Source organism: Pavona decussata, unplaced genomic scaffold (genome assembly GCF_977016875.1).
Source record: "Pavona decussata unplaced genomic scaffold, jaPavDecu1.1 SCAFFOLD_120, whole genome shotgun sequence".
Classification (NCBI taxonomy): domain Eukaryota; kingdom Metazoa; phylum Cnidaria; class Anthozoa; order Scleractinia; family Agariciidae; genus Pavona; species Pavona decussata.
This window is the reverse complement of record NW_028145534.1, coordinates 431,232-456,087: the sequence shown is the minus strand read 5'-3', so window position 1 is coordinate 456,087 and position 24,856 is coordinate 431,232. Positions and strand designations below refer to the sequence as shown.

At 39.7% G+C, this 24,856-nt stretch overlaps 1 protein-coding gene across 1 annotated transcript; it reads right to left on the bottom strand.

Moving 5' to 3' along the window:
• Nucleotides 1-716: 716 nt before the first annotated feature.
• Nucleotides 717-21,303, bottom strand: LOC146469681 (hephaestin-like protein). Its single transcript, XM_085122995.1, has 14 exons — nt 21,049-21,303; nt 17,469-17,902; nt 16,016-16,333; nt 14,495-14,813; nt 12,968-13,163; nt 11,679-11,916; nt 10,575-10,745; nt 9,541-9,741; nt 8,510-8,756; nt 7,147-7,389; nt 6,431-6,656; nt 4,975-5,295; nt 3,929-4,094; nt 717-898 (listed from the first exon to the last, which is right to left on the bottom strand). The coding sequence occupies exons 1-14, from the start codon at nt 21,288-21,290 to the stop codon at nt 789-791; spliced, it is 3,432 nt and encodes a 1,143-aa protein (XP_084979121.1). The 5' UTR covers nt 21,291-21,303; the 3' UTR covers nt 717-788.
• Between the last annotated feature and the right edge of the window lie 3,553 nt (nt 21,304-24,856).

The following is a 24,856-nucleotide window of genomic DNA, read 5'->3' as shown; positions in this document are numbered from 1 at the left end:
TTTTATTTATCAAAGAAATAATTCCCCACTAGCTCCAAAAACTGTGAGGAAGCAGCAAGGAAGCCGATTAGACTGCAAGCAGTCCCTTTCTGGTCAGTCGAGAGGGTGCGCTCACAGCGCAGCGAGACTGGAGCGAGGAGAAATAAACGAGAAGAGACTGGGGGAGAGAAGTTTTGTATCCCCTTTTTCACGCCTCTCCCCAACTCCTTTCCGCTCGTTTGCTCCAGTTTTTTCGCGCTGGGCTATTTCGCGCGACCTCTCGACTATCCAGAAAGGGACTGCTTGCAGTCTAGAAGCCGATTGGCACAATGTTTATCCGTCTATCCAAACAATCCCACAATCCTTCACTCGCACCAGACTCCTCACAGTTTCTGGAGTGAGGCTGATTATTCTTCGACGAATAGAAACTATATCAAAAAATTCAACAACATTTTTATTTTCACTTAAATATCTCAGTAAAACAGAACGATTACAAATGTATACAACACACCATGATTTGCAAAAAAAAATGTAAGTGACTGTCTTTTTTATTCAATTAGCATTGAACAAAGCCACACAGGGTCTCATTCAAATATGTATAAAAAGAGTTTGGTTACAACTTTTTAACCTGTAGATTAAACTTCAGCGTGCGCGCATGTGCAGTTCTACTGAGCACTACTTTTACCTTTTATTCGGTGTTCTTTCTGTTTTTGTTTCCTAAACATTTTGCTTTCACCCATGGCGCTAGCTTTTGTTAGCTTACAAAATACTGGGAAAATACTGCGTTAAAAGTATTGTACATTGTACATTCACAGAGCTGCAAAATATTGAAGCCAATAAACAAGAAATATGAAATAGATGGCAAAAACAGTGCGGCTGGTTTGTGTTTCCGATCCAGTGCTGTATACCGTCGGTTTACCTGTTAGAAAGAAGAATGGAAACAAACAGCTATTACGAGCATGCGGGAGATAACCGTAAAAATAAAACTACATTTAAACTGATCTTGTTCATCATCATCTTCTTTCAATTTAATAACTTGCAAAATCCTTAACTGGACATGCAACAAATTTCAAAAGTGTTGTGCAAATAAAAACGTAGCATATTTAGAGTGTAACAAGTACAAGTGTAGCTGAGTTAAAACTTAAAAACGGTAGGTAAATCAAGTAGATGGGCATTAATTTCAACGGATTTAAAGCTTTTTGCTGAACTGAGTAAGACTTAAAATCTTAGATGACGAAGAGTTCTAATCGTTGATTGTTCGCGGCCACAAATTGTACTTATGTGCGTCACACGAAGCTTGTACCGGAATAAATTTAATAAGAGGTTTAAGTCCGCTTTGGAGAAAAAAAACTGATCTGGTTTTCACCTTTTTAGATTTATTTATTTAGTTATTTCTTGCTATCGTTATTTTTGCAAGTTATTAGACTAACCCTATCTTAGTTAGGCTTGCAAGTGAATGAATGAATGAATGAATGAATGAATGAATGAATGAATGAATGAATGAATGAATGAATGAATGAATGAATGAATGAATGAATGAATGAATGAATGAATGAATGAATGAATGAATGAATGAATGAATGAATGAATGAATGAATGAATGAATGAATGAATGAATGAATGAATTGTTCATTTATCTTTGCCTGAATGTAGCGAAGCGTAATGAAACAAAAGATAAATGGTTTCTTGAATTCCCAAGCACAAGTGCATTTGTCGGCAGTGTGTTTTAAGTGCCGGCGTGAGATTATGGGAAAAAAGTGTGATATGTAAACTAGCAAGTACATATTCGCTAAACAGTAAACAAGTTTCATTGTGGATTTTTACAAGCGGACAGTTAAATTTTGTTCTTTTTTATTTTTTGGTTGGAATCCTGTAATCCATTTCCTCGTAACGATTTTTAGTTGTGCTTTCCTGATGATTGACAGTCATTATAAGTGGTTTTATTTATTCAATTTACTTTGGCCGCATCGAACGTATAGAGTTTGTTTAATTTTTTGGTGTTTAAACAGTGTAAACAGTTGTTTTTGTCTTGTGATTAGTTGGTTAGTTCAATAAATGGGCTAAGAATTGTCTGCTTATCCCGCACCGCATTTCTGGTTGTCAGTTTTTTGGGTGCGGGGAATTCAAGAATGAATGAATGAATGAATGAATGAATGAATGAATGAATGAATGAATGAATGAATGAATGAATGAATGAATGAATGAATGAATGAATGAATGAATGAATGAATGAATGAATGAATGAATGAATGAATGAATGAATGAATGAATGAATGAATGAATGAATGGATATCAGAAGCGTTTTTGTAAGCGTTTGCATATCGCTTACTGGTCGAACGGCGCTTATAAAATAAATAAATAATAATCTTTATTTGTGCTTTTTTTTTTTCAATTTACATGTTGATTCTTACAATCTTTTAGCGGTGATATATCGAATTAAATTAATTATTAGTTAGAATAATGTGTAAAGCAAGGAAGCTAAATGAACCATTTGGTTATCTTGTTAGCTCCCTGGCTAATTTAGGTTCTAGATAGCAGCAAAAAAGAAAGAAAAAAAAATGAAAAAGCAAAAGGAAGGAAGAACTTATTAATTGTAAAAAATTAACGTATGTTACGAGGTCAGCATAAAAGAAAATTAGTTCATTTGTTGTTCTGACAGTAAATAACGTAATACTTGTTTCGGAAAAGCAGACACACTTTGTATGAGTTTTTTTAAAGGAGTTGGAAGGTCTTTCCAAATATCGGTTGCCATGAAGGAGATTAATTGTTTACCTACATTAGTTCTTACGTTCTGCTTATAAAGATTATGCTTAGCTGCATATCTTGTGTTGTAGCCATGTATATTACTAGCATATTGGAACATGTTGTCGAACACTTCAGGCAGGAGGCCTTTATGCCATGAATGTAAAAATTTCAGCACTTGTAGGCGATAAATATTATTTACTGTCAGAAGGCCCAGTAGATTTAGCAAAGGTTTGGCTTTCTCTGTTTCGCTGCCAAATGATTTGGCAAAAAATATTAATCTTACAATATGATTTTGTTTCACTTGAATTTTTCTTATATGTGTTTTGTATACACTCCCCCAAGCCAATATGCCATAAGAAATATAAGGATAGATTAGATTATAGTATATTTGTCTTCGTTGTTTAATTGAGAGGTAATACCTTAATTTCGAAATTATTCCAGTGTTTCGAGATATACGAGAACAGACAAAAGAAACGTGGTGTTTCCAGCTTAAAGACTCGTCAATCATAAAGACAGTTAGCAACGAAACTAGGGACATCAGCTTGTCAAGGCACCATTGGCAGCTGGTAGTAGCGGTCCGCCATCTCACTAATGGTGGTCATGGCCAAGGTTCATCTTGAGATATGTGAAGGTCATAGTAAGGTAGATACCTTTGGTGGGTAAGGGTGGGGCGGGATGGCGCAGTGTTGTTACTCCAACATATACACAGAGCTGTACAAATGTCCGATTCCTTTGTTATTGGCACAGGAGATTTTTGGAGCAGGTGCGCGCATCGCCATTTTACTCTCACTTTGTATGCATCAGTAGACCAAGATATTATATTTTACTTTTCTGCTTTGTATTTGTGTTTGTAAGCAATATTATAATTAATTAAACAAGAGAGAATAAAGGGTAAACCAAAGCGAATGGAAACAGGTCAAAACAGCTATGAACTTTCTCAGTCTTTGGTAAAATGCCTTCTCACTCGTGTTTAGAAATCAAATGCCTAGTTGGTTTAGAATTTTTGAACCAAGCCTTAATCTTCTTGTACTCCTTTGCAAACATTCCACGCTCACATCATGTACGCACATTTCCTAAATGCGATACAATCTCTGCACATCGAATAACATTCAGGTATTTTTCTACAAGGCCTATGACTAAAGAGGACCAATACGAACTATACACTTGTACGATACATCTGTAAACAGGAATAAACGGGACTTACTGGTTGGCATCAAAACTGTGAATAAAGTCTCCATTCCACCTGTAAGGTGATTGTTCACGTGACAGTGTAGCAACCAGTCCCCAACACTGTCAGGTACCATTTCCACAGCCGCGTAGACTCCTGGGAAAAGGTCGTACACATCTTCGCGGTGAAGTGTGGAGGATTTCTGTGACAAAACAATAGCAGCATTCGTTAAACTCTGAATTTATTTTAACAAAGTCTTGCAACTGACAAACTTGTTGCTCGCTGGGCTGAGATAGATTCACCCATAATGCCAACAGCTTATTTTACATTTGTGTTTTTGGTGACCTGGCCTTTGAGTGGACGCTAGGCTGGATTTAACTTTGTTTGGATATAACCTTCGCTTTTCTTATGTTTAAGAGAGGATCCTCTCTTGCTAGTTTGCAATACATTTGCAATGAGGTCAGGCCACTGGCTGGAAAAAAAAACTGTAGCCAGCAATCTTTTTGCAATTCTTTTTCGGCCGAGTTGTTTGCTGGAGAGAAAATGGCCTGGATCGGGGTTCATTTATTTCCAGTAAAAGTAAAATCGAAGTGAATGATTTTACAAGACAATTATTGTGTTATTTCCACTCAAATTCTTAAGCTGCTTGTGCGTTCTCTTATAATTCTACCGCTCTGGTGTAGCGAATATTAGGTTTGATTAGTCTAACACGATTACTGGAAATGTTCATGATGTCACACTACTTTGCTGAGTTTCTTAGTCTACCGGCTAAAGCTTCGGTTCGGATTTTTTTCTACGCCCCCATTGGAGTATAATGACGGGCTATACTGAGCTCAGAATGTGATCAGCTCCCAGTTGACTCGATAGCTCAGTTGGTAGAGCACTGCATGGGCATCACTGAGGTCATGGGTTCGAATCCTGTTCAAGCCAGAATTTCTTTCAGGCTTTCTTTTCACAACTGCTTATGTTGCGTACTAACTGCAAGAATCTTTCTTCTATTTGATACATATCATTATCAGAGTGTAGGAACCTAGAAACTGTCGTTCTATTTCTTAAATAAAAGCATTGCTTTTCATCCTTACGAATATAAATGTTTGCCCATGGAAGTGGACTGTGTGGACATCTGTTAAGTCTCCAAGACCCATTAAGTACCACTCTACTTTCTCTCCTCGGTACATCTTTAGACCAGGTAAGTTTCCATAAAGGAAGCCATTTACTGCGTAGTTCTGATTACTCTCCTTGAAGCCCGCATCCTTCTTAAGCTGGTCAATAGGGCCTGGGTCTGAGCAGTATTTGTTGATGTTATCGTCAAGGTACCAGCTTCTATTCTCGTCGAATGTGGCGAACAGAAGAAAAAACTCGCGGTCCACATCGCGGCGGGAATAATTGTCTTTAAGCGTACCCTTTTAATATAAGAAAACGAACGACATTTTAGCAGTAGATTATCATGTGCGTTGTTAGCTCTGAAGAACCGACTCAGCAAGTGTAGCTAGAAGTGGCTACCTTGTGCAAGTGTTTTCTTAAACTAAGAAAGATTGTTTCTACCACTGAGATGTCTATTAAAATTCCTACTGAGCGTTAGCCCTGATGAGGAAATGGGATACCGTACGAGGGAAAGCTTGAGTCCGCCCCGGCCGGAATAGAACCCAAGAATCCACGACCTCCGAATTTGATCGTCCGTTGCTCTAGCTACCGACTGAAACTAAGATAATTAGAGACATTCTCTCTGTTGTGGTTTTCCTGAACAAAAATGTTTCTTTCCCCCCCTCACTTTGAAAGAATGACTGAAGCCTGTCTAAAGTTTGTGATTGGTGCATGAAAAACTCACGTGAACGCTATGACTATCTGGCAATCTCATGCTTTTTTCCTTTTTTTATGTGGAAAGAAAACAGACTTTTTTGGGCCACGTTCTAGGGCGTTGGACGTTTCGGGATCTGAAACTTTGGCCCGCATCTCTACGTCGCTAATTAACATACCTGAGTAACGCCTCCCATGTGGTTCTGTTTGTTATCTTTATATGATCTCTTACTGTCTCTTAGGTGTCTGTCTTGGAGCTCCAGATTTACAGGGACAGACTTCACATGTGTCACGTGTTCACCCTAAGGGGTTGCTCGTCTAAAGGAGTCGCTCGCATTAAGACAGGTGCCCAGCCAGAGGATAGTTGTCGTATAAATACGGTAGGAGCCGACACCAACTGTCTGCTTTGTTGGAGGGATGGGGGTGTGGGTGTCCAAGGGAGTTGACAGTAATGCGTCTCAGTCTCTCTTCTACGTTAAAAGGTAGCAGCTAATGCAACGATGTGGGAGGGGAGGGTGAATGAAACGCTTATTAGACAGTTTAGAGATAATGATTGTATTGTTAACTAACTTCAGAAGAAATTTTTATTTTGAAACGGTTTACTACGGGCATTGGAAAAGTATTTATGAGCGAGTGTTTTTTATTTTCTCCAGCTCATTGTGTAATCAGTTATTTCCCAACCCTCAAGAAGAGTATTCAATAAAGTCAGAATATATAAAGTTAAAGTTAAAGTATCATTACCTTCTTGCAAACAATAAGCGGTCCAACAAGCCCAGAATAGAAATCTTTAACAGAAAAAGAGTCGGAGTAGTAGGACCACACCAGACAGTTTCCATCATTTCCTGTCGGTCCAGCACGCTCGGGAACTTTCCAGACGTATTTGAATGCTTTCCCTGGAGATATGGCATTATCTGCGATGTCAGCACCATTTGTTCCATCCTGGTAATTAGAACCTTCATACTTCTTTCTAAGAAAAAACGAACCACAAAGGTCTAGTGCAGTTTGCAAGTAAAGCGCTTCTCTCTTTAGCAAACGAATAAAATTCACTATTTCAAAAATGACTTCAATCATACTTGTTGTTCGTTTTGATAAAATTATCTTCAAAAAGGAATAGGTCCTGGCCTTGGCATCTAGGGGATCACGTAAGCTACAAGTTTAAGGTCCCTGAAGATTTTATGAAGATTTTTCCTCGCACAAATTATTCGTTTAAATTTTCCAAAAATACAAATTGCCATAAAAGGGCCACAAACAACCATTTTGTTAAGTTTTCCATCTCCTTTCACGTTTCGGTATTCTCTAAGTTATAGCCCATGGTAATTTCTAAGTCTTGCGCCTAGCTGCAAAATGCCTCATGTTAGGTGATGTCTTCCTTTGGTAAATTTTCTCATTTTTCTCTGCATCCTCTCCTCTCTAATTAAGGCGTTTTCACTATTCTCACGAGGCGTTTAGAACCTTACCTGTAAAATACTCCATGTGGGTGGATTGAATAATCTCGACTCGCCATGTTTTTAAACACCACCTCAATGGTATCTCCAACCTCAGCGCGCATGATCGGTCCCAGAATTCCAAGGTGTTTTTCGTATTCGGTTTTTCTTTCCATCTTTGTTACAAACGTAGCATCGGTAAATTCTCGAAAGATGGCCTTCTTGTACTGATGGCCAATGCGTTTTGGCCCTCGTGTAGTGTATATTTTGGCTTCCCTAAATTCAAATAAACAACAGGGTTATCATACATGAGATAGCAGAGATCTTGATAAACATCAAATCCTACTGACGAAAGCCATCCCAGCTAATGAACAGCTGTCAATGACTGCCACTGTCCGGGTGATATGGCTGTGCGCATGCGTAAGGTACTGGCTAGGCCGTGGGTTGGTGTCACTTGCTTAATTGTCTTAATAAACAGTATATCAAGTTGACGAAGCTTACTAAGTCAAGCGTTTGCATTATCATCAATAATCATCTTGACAATAATCATTTATTATAGTACACTTAACAAAACTTCTCAGTCCTGATTTGTCAATTCCAAATTATACTCTGTAGGGTGTAACTATAATGTTTCTACAGCCAACCGGGGCAAATTCGAACGCCAACCAAAACTATGGCCAACAGTTGTTTTACAGTTTCCAATGAAGACGTGCTCTAGAACTTAAAAGAAAAAGCAAGCAACAATAACACAATTAAAGTACAGAAACCTGGGTCAATGTTTGGCGTCGCTGAGCTGAAGAGTGCAATATCAATCCTTACATTGAAGAAAACTTGGCCGGTACTTTTGCTGAGTGTACTATAAATGGAAAAGTGTACGACTTTCGATCTGGTACAATTCGTGATTAATAGACGCGAGTGATGTCTTTGAAAGTTAACAAATTCTCGAGAACTTTCAAAACATCACTCCTATCTTTTAATCATGACGAATCAAACTTCTCGAAGTCAGGGCCTTTTTCTTATACTAGCTGTGGGCTAAATAAATCACAAAATATATAATGAAAATACTACCTGAGAAAAAGTAAAATAAACCTTCAAATTCAATTACCGAACATTAATGGTATTAGAACTAAAGGAATCAGAACTAAAGGACTTGTGACATCAAACAGAAAGGAGCAAGTGTCTTACTTTATAATTTAACGCTATAACAATAGACCATTTCCGAGTTGCTTTGAACCTCATTATTAAAGCGAGGCTAAGTGCAAAGCCTTTCATATGAAAATTAGTTTTTTTTTACATATAAATGAAAACTAATGTCATAATAAAAATAATGCACAAAGCCTCGTTTTCATAATGAGATTCAAAACAACTCAGAAATGACCTATTAAGTTAAACATACTCGCTCTCTTCCAAGGCTTTCCCTTTCAAAATATCTCGTCCAGTAGGTGTATAGTCCCAGGTCTCCTCAACCGCTGCAATATAGTAACGCCTGATGGTATCTGAAGCTTGCTGTGAAGTTGTATTCCCACAATTCTCTCGCACTGTATACTTTGTTTCCATGCCTCCGGTAAGGTGGCTTGTTGTTAGGCAAACTATTCTCCATTCTCCTGGGTTATCAGGTGTCATATAAACAGTGGCAAGAGATCCTATTGGTGAAAAGTGATTCGTTTTTAGTAAAAGGGTCTTACTCGATCTTGTACAGAAAAGTGAGATCCTTCTTTCAGCCTGACCGTGGGAAGTCTGGGTTCAAGACTACCACTGCGCTTCCTTCACAAGCTCTTTTCGTCCGTTTTTAACTCTCAGCCACAACAAGCAAACAACAAGCAAACTAGCTAGCACACCCACTATGGTACTGAGTGCGGGGTGACAGTTAAAGCTCCTCCCCTATGTTTTTAATTGCTGTGTTACGTGATAAATATCTCGACCTCACGGTTGATTGGAAAAAAATCTACTCGCTGGTCTTCAGTATCACGTTTATAGACACGAGATTAAGAGCTTTACAATGCATAGCTTTAAATGAAAGTGTTCACAAACACTAAACTTTACAAATTTAAAATCGTAGAATCACCGTTTGTATACACGTTTTGTGGAATTGGTGAGGAATCTCTCTAGCATTTGCTGGTTTAATTTCCTGTAAAGTTACTGACAAAGGAAGGCTGTTCCATAGGACTGGGGCAGGTACCATAAACGAGCGATCCCCCATAGTCTTTTTTGTTTCTAGCCTCGGACTTACCAGCAATATATCATTGTTGTTTCGACGCAATTGACAACGTGAAGCTGGTAAGATTTGGTAAACGAAATGAATTCTGGTAGTTGTAGTCAATGATGCCATCAGGAAAATACCTTATTCGTTTTATTTGTTTCGTGAGTTGGAGAATATTAAGTGTGGTATATATTACAGTCCGTCGTTGTTCCAGTAGCTGCTCTTACCTTGTATTAATGCTATAACATCTGTTCGTTTGCCATTAAAGAGAACAGTGTTACCAGAAAAATAAGCTGAATGCATCAGTATTCCGCTCATGATGTGCCAGGCCACTCGATCGCCTTTGCACATGTTCAAACCCAGCTGATTCCCATACACATATCCATTTATGTCATGCATCTTGTTGCTATTGATGTAAGAGGAGTCAGCTAAAAAGAGAAAAACGCTTCTGCATTATGAACTGGTGAGATCGACGTAATGGTATATATATGTGCTGCAACTTATTAAGAAACAGAACAACATTTTTAAGTTTACACGACATATTTAGATATACTTATGGTGTCATCTTCAGCTGCAAATTAAAGCCCTCGCCCCCTCCCCGAGTTAAACGCCGAAATCCTCTGATGGCAAGAGAGATGAAACTCTTGGCCCTTCCGAATGTGATTCCGTGGACTGTGAGGTTTAGCTACTTTAAACTGTTGGCTTTGTGTCTCAAGCTGTTTTGTTGTCAAACGCAACCAATTTTGAAACGCAAATTCTGATCTCTCCACTTATAAGCCCTGGCCCAGGTATGAGGGTATGGGGGAGTAGGGATGGTCCAGTGATGAGAGCACTCGTCTGCCACCAATGTGGCCTGGGTTTGATTTCTGGGCTCGACGTCATATGTGGGTTGAGTTTGTTGTTGGTTCTCGTCCTTGCTCCGAGAGGTTTTCCCCCGGGTTCTCCGGTTTTCCCCTCTCCTCAGAAGCCAACATTTTCAAATTCCAATTCGATCTGGAACCTGAGGGCCACAGAGTTGTCAGTCGTAACAGACTGTTAAGTGTCACACTCGTCAAACAAAAGCGATTTATTTATTTAGTTAGTTAGTTATTTACATTATGAAGTTTATAGTGCACGTAATTATGAAGTTTCTGTCAGCTATAAAAAGGAGCAAGACGCTCCGAGAAGGATTGGTTAACGACAAATCAGCTAAATAAATATACTATAAAGAGAATTCATGAACCAAAGTATTTCGTTATATATTAAGAGTTTTAAATTTTACCTTCATTTATACTGGAAGAGTTTTTAGCCTGTTGTTTGTTGAAATCGTAGTACCAAGAATTTTTTTCCAGTGTAACAACGAAGTGCAGAACAAACTCTTTGTCCACATTCTTTTGTTTATTGCTGGAGTCCAGACTGTTTTTCTTACAAACCAACAGCGGACCGAAAAGACCTGCAAATGAGCATGGTTTTAGTTTTGAAAAACATTTGCTAATTTACAATTAGATCACTGACGCTGAGGTCTCTATGAGTGATTATAGTTCATCACTAAATATTATCCGAGTCTGATTGGTTAAAATTGATCATGTGACAGGACACTTTTAGCACATAGTGTCCGTCCTCTAAAAATACCCGGAAGGATATTACTCGTCCGCAATAAAAATCCCATTTATTCTTCCAATTCATTAACAAACAAGTTGCATTTGTTGTGTTTTCATCCAGTGTTTTTTGTTCTTTTTGTCCTTATAGGCCATCTTGTTGAGCTGTAAATCCTCAGTGACTTGTGCAGAAGAAGATTTAGGGATAAACAATAAAAAACAGTGCATAATAGATAGTACTGTCGAGGAACTATAAGATGATATTGCCTCTTGCAAATTTAATGTTCTTAAAACTTACGACGGGCAACTATAAGCCCGCCATATTCCCTCGATAGAAAAATTATATCATTGTTAAAATAGACAATTTCCCAATATAAAAATGTCGGCGGTGATTGTCTTTCCCTTTAGAGTTCTCTTAGGGTAGAAAATATGTGGATTCATACCTTTTAGGTGTGAATCAAATAGTTGTCGTGCCTCACCTTTTAGGGTACGTATTGAGCCAAACGTAAGACAGGAACTATTTGCCAGTAAACTTATTTGGTATCTCTTAGGCTTGAAAATGAATTTGTGCCATGCCAACAAAACGAGATTCCAGTACTTTTGGGATCATTTTCACACTAGTGTCCTTAGCGGGGATGCTTTCTAATTGCGTTAGCCGACAACATAACTCTCACCACGACAATTTGGCCAAATAGACATAGACTACATTGTACTTTTAGCAGGGACATTTAGCCGTCGGCCATCCTTTTCACGTATTAATTGAAAGGGGATGTAAATGTGTCTCATACCAGCATATCTGTCCTTAGTTGGGTGCACAAAGGACAGGTACATTCTTGTTAAACAGTGAGCGTCCGTAGGCCTGGGACCCATTTCCTCGGGCACAGTCCACCGATACGTGAATGTTCCTCCCGGTTGAATAGCATCATCGCTTTTATCTTCCCCAGAAGTACCGTCTACATACAGAGCTCCTTCGTTGGACTTGTTGTACAGAACACCAATAGCGTGAATGCTGTAGTTTCTTGAAGCCTAAATTTCAACGTCAAGCGATCAGCTTACTAGCTTATACACTGTTCAAATAATGAATCCGGCACAGAATTAACTCTGCAGTAAAAATTAAAGAGCTGAGGAGAAACCATGAATTTCCAAGTAATCCTTAGCCTTAGAAAGAAACTTGAAAACCATACGATGCAAAGAAAAAACTTTTAAGCTCTCCGTGGGAATCGAACCTCAGGACCTCCTATCTCGTTGGTTTCCCGGCATTTTCTCTCTGGACTCAGAACTTCATCACATTAACTTTCACTGTAGCGTTAATTTTCTGATTCACCAATTGTCAGTTTTACTAGTGCTGCGAAAAAAAAACCTTGGATTCAAGAAGTTTTTGGACAATCGCCGGCCTCCGGTTCTCAATATTACTAAAAAATAATCTTGTTGTTATGAACATATTTCACTCGGTACTTCATAATTATTGAAAATAGAGCAGCTAAATAAGATAATAAAACTAAGAAACCAAAGAATCAAATCAACTGTAGAAATTTAAGTGCTGAGCATGTCCCTAGTAAGGAAACCGGTGGTAGAGAACTGTAGAGAACTGTTTGACCTCAGTGGGTTCAGTACGAATCCATGACCACTCCTCCTCCCCACCCCCCCGAGCAGCTGTAGAGTTAATCATCTGATTTCTCTGTCGTATAAACATTGCTGAGATACGCAGTTTTTCATAGCTGGGGGAGGGGGCTATTCGCCTATAAACATGACTAGAGTGTTTGTCGTATCTTTTGGATTGGTACCTCTTAGGGTGCTAAAATCCAAAAGGACCGCCGCTACAGTTGTCGGGTTACCTGTTTGGGTCCTTTGGGGAAAATGACGGGAACCGTAACCGTTTCCCATTACTATCGCTAGCTATTTTTTGGTTTAGAATTGATTCCTCAGGGGGATAAAAATGAATTTGGACTACGCCCACAAAACTAGATTCTGGTACCTTTTCGAGTGTTTTAGAAATTTTCAAACGAGCAACCCCCTTCATTTTTAAAGGGGAGAATTCTCCGGGATTTCATATGCCCTTCACAATGATGAAACTAACCTTGTTTCTAAAGACAACTTCAATGGTATCACCAACTTCCCCACGAATAACAGGGCCCAACGAACCAAGGTGTAGTTCATCTTCAGTTCTGTTCCTCGGAGTGCTAAACGTATCGTCTGTATACTCAATATACAAAGCCTTCTTATAAGTGCCTCCAATTCTATCGTCTGCTTGGATGAAGTATTCTGATGACTCGCTGAAATAATGAAAACAGACGTTTATTGACATAGTACCCAATTTAAGAAACAAAATGACGGTTTCTGTCTGTTACTCGTGTCTTGAATGTACTGAAGACTTTGGCAAAATAGTAGAATCTCCAAGACAAGACTGCTTCAACTGTGAATTGCAACTTATCGTATATTTGTGCACTCCGTAAGTGACTTAGGCGCTAAGGAGCGTTTAAAGTCAGGGTAAATTTGTTGAAAGGAGGTAATAATAATAATAATAATAATAATAATAATAATAATAATAATAATAATAATAATAATAATAATAATAATAATGACGACGACGATGATGATGATGATGATGATGATGATGATCATCATCATCATCATCATCATCATCATCATCATCATCATCATCATAACCTTTACTTACCCTCGGCATTAGTGTTACCGAGCATTAATCTTCACAAAAACATTATTCAAATTGAATTTAACATGGTTTAAACTCTAGCTAGCAGACAGAGCGGGAATTGAATCCCTAGTCCGGCACCCTAACCGCTCGGCCACGCTGTCACGCTGTCACGCTGTATCGGCGCTAGAAAGAGTATTTTTTTTATCCTTTTTCTTTTTCCCTCGTCTAACCTAATAATCAAAGTGGTCTTCAGTCATAAAAACCATGATATTGTCTTGTCGGAAACTTTGAAATGAATTCCGGGAAGGTTCGCTATCAGGAGGCACGGTTCAAATTAAAGAATTATCCCAAACTACACGGCGCGCCACTTTCATATACTCTTTTTTAAAAAATCCTTTTTTGTAAGAACGTTTAGGCTGAGTTTTACTTTGACCATCAGTTTTTGTTTTGTTTTCAAAAGAGCAGTTTGAATACAGGTAAAATAAATGTATCAGTTTAGTCTATACAGTCCAAAATACAGAGAACTGGGTGGCACGATATTTTGAACGCAACACTAGAGTCACAGATTACTTGATACCACAGAACAAAATGTAATGCTCATTGATAACTTTCTGCTCTCATGTGCGCATTGCTTTTTTGGAAATACTTTAACGGGTAACTTGAGGAACATCTTGAGAACTGAGTTTTTAGGCACAAATTGGCAAAAAAGATAAGAACTTTCAGCCTCATCGCCACAATTAGACGTTAAGCCAATGTATAAAAAAGAGCGCATGCGATCCCCTCCCTATGTTGTGAGTTTCTCAAATAGGTTTGTGGTGAAATGAAAATCGAGTTTTAATTTCGGCCGATAAATGGCATTTTGTATCCATCAATCAGAATTTCGTGCATGATAATGATCTGTTCCTTTCGCGAAACGATCTTTAGTTTGCATTTAGTAATTATCCATACCTTCCTGGTTTAGTGAGTTGATCTCCATTCATTTTATTCACACCACTCGGCCCATAATTCCACATCTTCTCCTCGGCAGCAATGAAATACTTTCTCGTTATGCCACCGCTGGCGACTGGCGGAACAACGTCGCCGGCGCATTTCGTTACGTTAAACAAAGCGTACATCCCTCCGTCATAGTTACTTGTTACCATACAGTTTAAAAGCCAAGTTCCCGGATTGATGGCCTTCATGTTTGCTGCCACAAATGTCGCGGGAAAAAGGGTTGCAATACTCTTTCGGTGATGGTCAATACTAAAGATCTGTCCATGAAAATATGCTGTTGAACAAGAACAAACGATCATTAGGATTGAAGACAGGATATTTAGGCCCAGTAATAATTTATTGATCATGATTTCATTCTCTAGCTGAATTGATGTCAAAGGACCAGCCGTTTGCAGCTCGTTAAGAATTACATGTAATTGCCACACATCGCTCCTAATCTCACAGGATATGTCTTATTTTGCTATTATTTGTGATTCTGGAAAGACAGCTTGATTTATAGCTAGAGGTCACTTTCCACTCGATACAGCTAGGGATCGAGGCGAGAAGAAGGAATGAAATGAAAGACAGAAAAAGTAAAGACAAAATAGCCAAGGCCTAGTCTGAATTGAGCGAACAAGGCATTGGTATTCCCCAAGGTAGCATATTAGGCCATCAACAGGCTTACCTCTCTTCCCCATCTCCACCCCCTCCGCTCTCCAAAAAATGTTAGGACCATTACACTCCATTTATCGACCTTCGCGCAATTTAAATTTGTCGTCAGTGCCAACTATTAATTCATCCTGCCTTAAAAATTTCTCTTCAAATGTGATGAAGACAGCTGGTTTCAACAGTTTCAATCCAAGAAATAAGGAGGTTAGTTTCTAAAGGAACTGTGGTGTTGCGTCAGTGGGAAGTGGAAACGAATGTTTGGTTTTTTCAACAGAGTTGAGAAGGTACTGTTTGGCCACCATAACGAGATTCGAGTGCTGACGTTTCGAGCGTTAGCCCTTCGTCGTTCTGACGAAGAGCCGGCTAACGCTTACATTTAAACATCAGCACTCGAATCTCTTTACGGTGAACAAATCCCCTTATGAACTCTGTTGAAACAAACAAACAAACAAACAAACATTCAATCCAGGTAAGTTGAGTTAAGAGTTCTGTTCTGCTTTGCCGTGATACAGTAAGAAAAGAAAAAAACATTCCTTTGAGGTCTGATCCAGTCTTAATCGGGATTTTGCGATCAACTGAATCAGTTTTCGTTTCCATTGAATCCAAACGATTGCCTTACGGTATTAGCTTGTTCCGTTGAATCGGCTGAATCTGGTTCATTAAAGGAGGTTTGATCTTTTCCCACAGGAAGTAGTTGTTTTAATATTTAACGCGGTGGATTGTTCAGAGTCACTCTGGCGAAATTGAAATCTAGCTGGCTAAAACGTACGTCAAGTGAACTGTAGTTTCATATTTCTCCATTTTTTAGAAGAGTAACATAGGCAATACCTGCGTGGACATCGTAGTCAGCACCAATACCAAACATATGCCAGCTGATTTTGTCGCCAAGACACAAGTCTAATCCCCCTAAGTTACCAAACACGCGTCCATTGATGGCGTACATCTTGTTGCTTTTCACAAATGCGCCATCTCCCTTCAGATTCATAGCTCCGCCAGGGTCTGAACAAAATCGCTTGATATTGCGATCAAGGAGCCAGCTTTTGTTCTCATCAAAAACGGTGAAAAGGAGTACAAATTCTCTATCTACATCTGTTCGAGTCCCGGAGCTTGGATCCAAAGTTCCTTCTTTGCAAGTTAAGATCGCCCCTGTTTGTCAGCAAAATAAATATAAACTCAAAAATAGAACAAATTCGTACGATTTATTAAGTGGCCTCTCTATGGTCGTCAATACAAACATAAGTTTTTTTTTTCAATTTACTTTGCCACACAAAAGAAATTATAACACGGGAGATACAATTAGGTACACTATTAAAAATGTAAAGAAACCATGGAGAGAAGACGTAAAAACAAATAGAAAGTTTACATGTGATTAGATACTCAAGAGAGCTTCACTGTAATTCTCGATCAGATCTTAGATTCCATGTTGTTCCGTCATTTTTACATTCATCAAAGTCATCAAAGTCAAGATATTTGTTGCTGTCACCATCGATCGTTGTTGTTTATTGTTTATATTTTTGTTTTCCTCCTTGTCAACAACAACAACACTTTATTTTACCCATAAGAAAAGTCAAAGTTAATTTACGAAAGAATAACTAATTAACTAAATGACTAACTAAATAACTAAACATAAAACGACAGGGAGCCGGATTAAATAATCTAAATTATATAAAACATTGATAGCGGAGATAAAAAACTAAATAAAGTAATGCTTGAAACACGAGCAGCAGCGTTTTATCGGGATTTAAAACCACGAGGCGCAGCCGAGTGGTTTTAGACCCGATAAAACACATGCTGCGAGTTTTTTGAACGGCTTCAAAAACATTCCTGGAAAAGCGTTTGTCAAGAGAGTTCATAACAATGATGCTTTTGTGAACATTGGAAATTAGCATACGAGAAAAGACATTTCACACCGCATACTAATAGGGAGGAGGTTTTATCGGGTTTTAAAACCACTGTTCGACCATTTGATAGGTCAAAGGGCCTATGAATTCTTAATAGTTTTTTTTTTTTGAAGTTAAATGTTGATAGGGGAGGTACAGCATGGCAACACATACAAACGTTCACACACACAGTGACAACTTTTTTAAGGAAAAAAACGGAGAAGTAGGAGAGAAATTAAGGAATAATAACAACTACATGCTGTGGTTGCCGTGGTTAATGTTTTTTTTCGTTGTTGTACGATCTTGTTATCAGTGCTAACCTTGTTGTCACCGTACTTACTCGCAGTTGTCGTTGCTATTTTGTTGTTGTTCCACTTTAATTTATTGCCGATTTTACTCACCAATTAAGCCAGTGTTGATATCCTGAACAGGCTTGACGTGAGAATGATAAGCCCATGTCAAACAGTTCTCGTCATCTTTGGTTGGTGCATGACTTTTAGGGATGGCCCACTCATAAACACGGGTCATATTTGGTTGCACATGATCGTCCCCTTTCAGGTCTTCCTTGGTATGATCTTCATAGAGAGCTCCCTCTGAACCCTTGTCATAAAAGACCCCATGCGGATGCATTGTATAGGGTCGGTCGGCCATGTTTTTGAAGTGAACCTTTAGAGTATCTCCCACTTCACCTTTTATTATGGGTCCTAGAAGGCCCAGGTACGTTGGATGGGGGATCTCCTCTGTGAATGTCCCATCTGTGAATTCACGATAGAGCACCTTGCGATAAACTCTTCCTATCCTATGAGGACCTGATACGGTGAACTGGGAAGCACCACTGCAAAGATAATTTTTATACAACATTTGATAACTTGAAACGTAACCAAGGTGCATTCTTAATTTGTGTAGGATCAAGGTTTCAAAAGGTTTGCTCACACAAGACCTCCCTGTTTATATGACCACCTCGCTCAGTTGGGACCACTTTGTTTAAGTCCAACGGATGAAGCCCAGTCATTCATTGTCTTGCGTGAAGAACCCCTTTAATGTGATCAGATTTAAGTGGTCAAATTGTCTGCCGTGGGAATTAACTGGCCATGGTGGACTCGGCTAATATCAAACCAAGCGTCCTAAGTTCGTCAAAGCAGTAGTTGATGGACTAATTTCAGCCGAATGTTCTGAAGTTACTTCTAACACAATGCATAGCCAGTTATAACTGCTCAGTGTAACGTTATCAACTGACTGTTAAAGGTACCAGTTACCTAGCAACCAGGAAGCTGCTATCGACGTCAGTCGCCGCCTGTGGGAGCAGACGCCTTTTCCGCCTCTTATCTCAAGCATCCAGGAAAACGAACTGGAAAGTGGGACAACTTTGGCAGGTTTTAACCCTTTTGGTAATGGTGTGTTTGAGTTGACAGGGTTTTGAATTTTACACCATATTTATTCATTTTTTACTTATAATCGTTAAATTGCTCTTTGAACTCCACTTAAGACTCTCGTGCACGCAAACATGTAGGAAGTCTTTACGCAGCCAATCAACATTCGAGGGTTTTTTTTGGAATGAAGCTACGTATGAGTGATTGAATTGCAGTCGAACCTCCCCTTGCGACCACCTCTTATGAGCGACCACTTTTCCAAATTACCAACATTTTTCCAGTCAGATAACTATAGTTGGAACCTCTGGTAAGCGATCACCTCTCGCAGGCGTCCGCGACCACTTTTGGAGATGACAGTTTGCAATTTTCTTTTGTTTTTAACCTCCCGTAAGCGATCACTTGTCACATACGTCCTCATATCTATCCCCTGTCGGAAGTTAGACAATTTTCCTTTGCACACAAGGGGTCTAAATTTTGAACTCATAAAAGCATAAGGTGACTCCAGAGATTTAGTAGACTGACACAAAAACGTTTTTAAACTTTACAAAATTATATTGCCAAAGAATTTCGGTATCCAAGTTGATGGTTTGCCAGTGATAAATTACCTAATACGGCGAATGGGACAAGTCTATTTCTGGACAACCGGTACCTCCGATTTTGACATTCATGTCCCCTGTACTACCCAGGAATGTGCATGTTTGATTTTGACTAATCGAATCGCTAAAGTAAGATTATGTAATTCATCAAGACAGATATTTTGTCATTTGAAAACAAATGGAAGGTCAAAAAAGTTACAAGCAGCATTTGCATCAATACAATTATACTCTGGTATTAATATTTTTGCACGGCATGGGTAAAACGCCAAGCGAGGAATGGGAGTTAAAAACACAACTACATGCACTTCTATGAGCCTATTTTAACAGTACTTTGGATAGCACTTTGGAAAACTATAAGACTTTCCTACTTGCGGCGTTTTACCCTTGCCGAGAAATCTTTCTTTGATGACTGCCCAGGAATTATAAAACATCACTTGAAGATGAGCTATGTGCTAAGCTTATTAAAGATATGTTTTTTTTATGAGGTCTTAGTTTTCGAGACACCCCGGCTAAAGAAAGTGTTCGAACGGCTCGTAGCTGGTGAACAAGAGAACGGCTATGGAAAAATTATTTATCGGTGAACGGCTTGGATGTTTCGAACGACTGGCAATGAAGGGATTAGAAGTTTCAAACGGTTCAATGAAACAGAAATGCAGAAAAATTATCAAAGGCTTTATTTTCTGTGAGAACGAATTTATACAACGCACGATTGCCGTGCGCACCCACCGAAGCGTGACATATTGAACACACACGCCACAAATTGCATATTAGTCTGAAATGTCGATCAGCCGTTAGGGGGAGGAGACGGCTGACATTTCAGACTAATTGCATATACGAAAAGCGTGTTTGTTCAGCACTGCACGACTCTGCGTGAACATGCAACATTGCCAAAACACGACTGGACGACTAGATGATCGAGCAGTGTTTTAACTTGAATATTTATTTAGTGGACCGGGTATTCTGCAATCTAGCCAGATTCCGTTCAGCCAAAGCTTCTGAATAGATCAAACTGTATTAGCTTTCACACCCGGGGGACGGGGGGGGGGAAGGGGGGGGGGTGGTGGGTGGGTAGTCCCAGATATGGGCTAGATAGGTATGTGCCGCCGTGATAGGGTATGATTTTTGAGAGTCATTTTTGTACGTGCGGTTGGCATTGTGTTCCCGGTGTGATCCTTAGATAGGGTATATAAGTTGTATCAGCATAACTAACACTGTCAAAAGTGAACAAACTTCACTGAAAGATGTTCCATGGTTATGATGGCATATTATTAAACTAGGCTTACCCTCACGGTATTCTATGCTTGATGCGTAACTTCCGATGTTACAGGAACGAAATAAAGCCGTTCACGACATTAAATTCTTAGTTTTTGTTTTTCCCTTGAATAGGATGTCATTGTTTGTTGTCTCATCCTTAAATAGGGTTTCCAAATTTATGGGAGTACCGCCCCCGGGCTTACACAAGGAAGGATCCATTAGGAGACAGCGCTTTAATCTCATTATTACATAACATGATATTTCCCTCGCTGAAACTAAGAGATCTTTGTGTTTTTGCTTTAAGAGCTTCTTTAAGTTGTCTTTTTAAAGCGACATTCATTATCAAACCGGTTTTGCTGTGATTAGCTTGTTTGTGCGACCATAATACACATATGCACCATCTAAATTCCGTGGCTCCAGTATTCAAGCGAAGGCTCTGAGGTTTCGAGACATCCGTGTGAACTATGTGACGCCGGCATTTCTTACCTGCTAGCCCGGAGCGGACAGCTTTATAATCGCAAGAGTGGCAGCTGCAGCTAACTAGACAGCTGGCTACAGCTAGATCCACCCGTTGCTTTGCCTCCCAGGCGGTCATTTTTTTAAAGTCGTATCGTCGCTTTGCTTCCAAGGCAGTAGTTTTTTAAAGTAGTATTACTTAAGTACTCGTGCTGTACGTGCGCAAAATGGTTCCACAATTTCATGCAGTTCTGCTGAACTTGCTTAATGGAATACTCCCTTGTTGTCTAGTTTCCGAGTCTTACCTGTCTTGTTCCAGTTGAACGCCTTTAACCATATCAAATCCTGTTGGCGCGTAATTCCAATCCTTCTCTAAAGCTGCGATGTAATAATGACGTATCTTTGCTGATGAACAGCCAAAATTGAATATAGCTACTTGCAAAAGTACACAAGCTATGCCCTGCAACGAGCACACTGCCATGACTGCAGGCTTCCTAAGTGCCGTGAGAGTAGACGGCATGCAAGAAATGACATTCAAACAAAGCATGATATTAACATATTGAATACTGAGGAAAATAATACCTTATTCTCACTATAATTCCCGCGTGTACTTAATTACGCGGGATGCCCTGAGGGGCATACCGTGTCTAAAAACGGGTCGATTTCTTTCTTTTTTTTTTTTACGCGGGATGTCCTGAAGGAGCATACTGCGTCTAAAAACGGGTCGATTTCTTTTTTTTTTTTCTTCTTTTTTTTCTTCGTAGTAGCTACAAATCTGTACATTAATTTATTATTTAAACTCTCCCTCTCCTACTCGGGATGTATTGTTCTGATTGTTTTCAACAAAAGCAGGCCAATAAAAATCCTTTTTTGCCACTTATATTATATCGCGAGGGAGGGGACCCACTCACCCCTACTTGTGTGACGTCAAAGCATTATTACTTGGGCTTCCCAAAGGGAGACCAAGTTGAATATAATTGCCTTTCGTTTTTTTTTTTTTTTTTTTTTTTTTCGTTTTCCTCATTCAGTCACAAATCGCCGTCTGGGTCTTTAAACGCATGCGCAGGTAATCTTGTCGCTGCATGGGTTTGCATGGGTCGGCCATTTTTTAGTCGCCGATTTTCGCGTTTTCCGAACGAAAACACAACTTTTCGAAATGGTACATCAAAAGAAGAACTACTTAGGAATACTTAGCCTGCAGTGCAGGCGTTTTTCATGGGCGAGCGCTGAATAATAAATTTAGTTCATGTATTTGCCAGTCGTCTACTCCCTTAGGGTCACTTTTGACTCGCTCCAGCCCTCTCGCGCTTCCTCGCCCAAGATGACAGCAACGAAGGATTATTCAGCGCTCCCGCTCCAAGAATACGCCTGCATTGCAGGCTAAGGAATACTCAACAGTTTCGATAGCGGAAATCCGAGAAATAACGCCGAAGAAACTGTGCTTTGAGTACCAATTGTTGTTTTATCCAGTCGACGAGTTAGCGGAGCGCAGACATCTCAAATCCTTATTCAGGCCACGGACTTTCTACAAAATTTTTTAGTACTTCTGGGAATTCAACGGCTGAAAAATTACAGGTTTGATCGTGAATTTGTACTGAAATACTATTCTAATTGATTGATTCTTTATATTCTGAACAGTTTTTGCGAAAATTTGAAAAACGTGCCACGCACGGGTTGATAAATTCGCTTCGAAATGGACTGATAGCTCCTTCAAATCGCTTTCGCGTCTCTCGTCTCGCATTTAGAATTATAAGCATTTCTTTCTTAGGCGTAAACAAAGACTTTTCTGGATAAATTTTTCCTTTAGGAAAGCATTCTGTCTGTTTTTCTCTCTATTTTAATTGCCAAAACGTGACAACTGCGAAATCTTGCTGAAACAAACGCATGCACTGGAGACGGATCAAATTTCGCCTATGTGACGCGAGGACAAATTTCATCGATTAATGGGTGAAAGATACTGACATACAGAAATTTCCTCGAAACACCAATTTCAATCAGAATTCCCTTATTTCAAAAAACAAAAACTTTTGCGAGGGGGGGAGGGGGAAGGAAGCCAACACAAGATATCCCTGCCCACTTTGCTAAATCCTGTTGGCCAGATAGATGCACACATAGGTTGAAAGCTCGGATTTTACTGTCAGAACCTTTATTAGATTCTAAAATTTATTACTTAGGGCCTGTTCGCATGGAGGTGGGGGGCCCCGGGTAGGTGAGGTACCCCACCTCGGTGGGGTTACCAATCGCTCCATACAATCTCTCTTTATTTCTTGATCGCGTTCACATGTGAAGTGGGGTACCTCACCGAGGCGGGTTGCCCGGTCAGCCGAGGCGGGTAACCCGCTTAGCTGGGGTGAGTTTTCTCCATGTGAATGCTGGAGGTGGGGTGATGTTCATCCGGGCAATTGTCTCTGAATTTAGTTCAAGCGTGGCGAGCTTTTTCGCAGATATCACCTTCAAAACATCGACAGCAATGCCATTGACGAAAGTTCTGAAGGAGTTGAAGGTGCATTTGTCGAGTCTGATAACCAAGCTGATCTACCGGTCTTGGATGAAGGTGAAGTCGTGCCTGTAGAACAACTAAACGAAAAGTGTCTTCCATCCGCCATCTTTGTTGATATATGTACTAAGCGACCACGCGATAGCTTTTTAAACCTCACCCCAGCGCCCCGGGGTTGCATGTGAAGGCCTGTTTTTTCTGACCCCGCCGGTAGATGGGGTACCTCACCTTCCCGGGGTCCCCCACCTCCATGTGAACAGGCCCTTAGAGTGTCTACTTAATCGGTCAGTGTAAAACGCAGACTACAGACCGGGCGTAAAAAACGGACAGAGGGTACAATTTAGACCAGGAATATACATTGCTTTCAATATACTTGCTTATATTATGCTTGAGCAGTCAAACAATCGACAAATGACAACTGAGATTTTATCACGTCAACTTTCTGTCGTTTACAGCTCAGTGGGTATGCCAGGAAAGAAGCCTAAGTTCACGCACATATGCGTCTTGTTTGATTTATTTATCAAAACCGGATTAAATTTGGCGCCATATTGTTAACATGTTGTGGACTCAAGTGTGCCGTTTTCAAACGGAAATTTCACCATTTTGAGGCGATGAATCGAAAGAATAACTTCTAAGAAACACTCGACATTTAAAATGGTGGAAATTGGTGAGTTCCTGGCGAAGGAATCGTGCTTTGTTTGACAGTCTTAGAAGCACGATGGCATACTTGAAAGAGGTCATTGAGAAGCTTACGTTCTCGTAATGGAATTTCAAAAGTTTCCGGTTAGACCCATAAGAAGCGTAACACAAGGGAAACAGCGTAACGCGATCTTCGTGACTCAAACTATTCCATTAGCAAGGATAGTTTTATAAATCTGCGAAGCATACAGTTGGAATAAATGGGGCAACATTAAGCATTCCGTGTATATGCCGATTAAGGGCATCTTGTTTTTTTCTTCGTAGTAGCTACAAATCTGCACATTAATTTATTCATTAAACTCTCCCCTCTCCTACTCGGGAAGTATTGTTCTGATTGTTTTCAGCAGAAGCAGGCCAATCAAAATCCATTCTAGTCGCTTATATCGCGAGGGAGGGGACCCACTCACCCCTACCGGTGTGACGTCAACGCATCATTTGATTTATTCATTAAAACTGCATTAAATTGTGGCATATTGTTAACATGTTGTGGACTCAAGTGTGCCGTTTTCAAACGGAAATTTCACCATTTTGAAGCGGTAAATCGAAAGAATAACTTCTAAGAAGCACTCGACATCTAAAACGGTGGAAATTGGAGAGTTCCTGGCGAAGGAATCGTGCTTTGTTTGACAGTCCCGAACCACGATGGGAGACTTAAAAGAGGTCATTGAGAAGCTTACGTTATCGTAATGGAATTTCCGAAACTTCCGGTTAAACCCTTAGTAGCGTAACACAAGGGCAACAACATAACGCGATCTTCGTGACCCAAAATATTCCATTAGCAAGGATAGTTTTATCAATTGGCGAAGCATACAGTTGGAATAAATGAATTAGCCACATTAGCCACTGTCAGCATCTCGCGTAAATGCCAGTATAGACATCCTGGTTTTTTTTTTTTTCGCCGTCGTAGCCACAAATCC

Coding starts and splice junctions, on each gene's coding strand:
- LOC146469681 (XM_085122995.1), bottom strand. CDS start 21,290: ATGCTTTGTTTGAATGTCATTTCTTGCATGCCGTCTACTCTCACGGCA. Junction 16,334..17,468: donor TATCAACACTGGCTTAATTG/GTGAGTAAAATC, acceptor GCTGACAAACAG/GGGCGATCTTAACTTGCAAA. Junction 6,657..7,146: donor CCACATGGAGTATTTTACAG/GTAAGGTTCTAA, acceptor GTTTTTTCTTAG/AAAGAAGTATGAAGGTTCTA.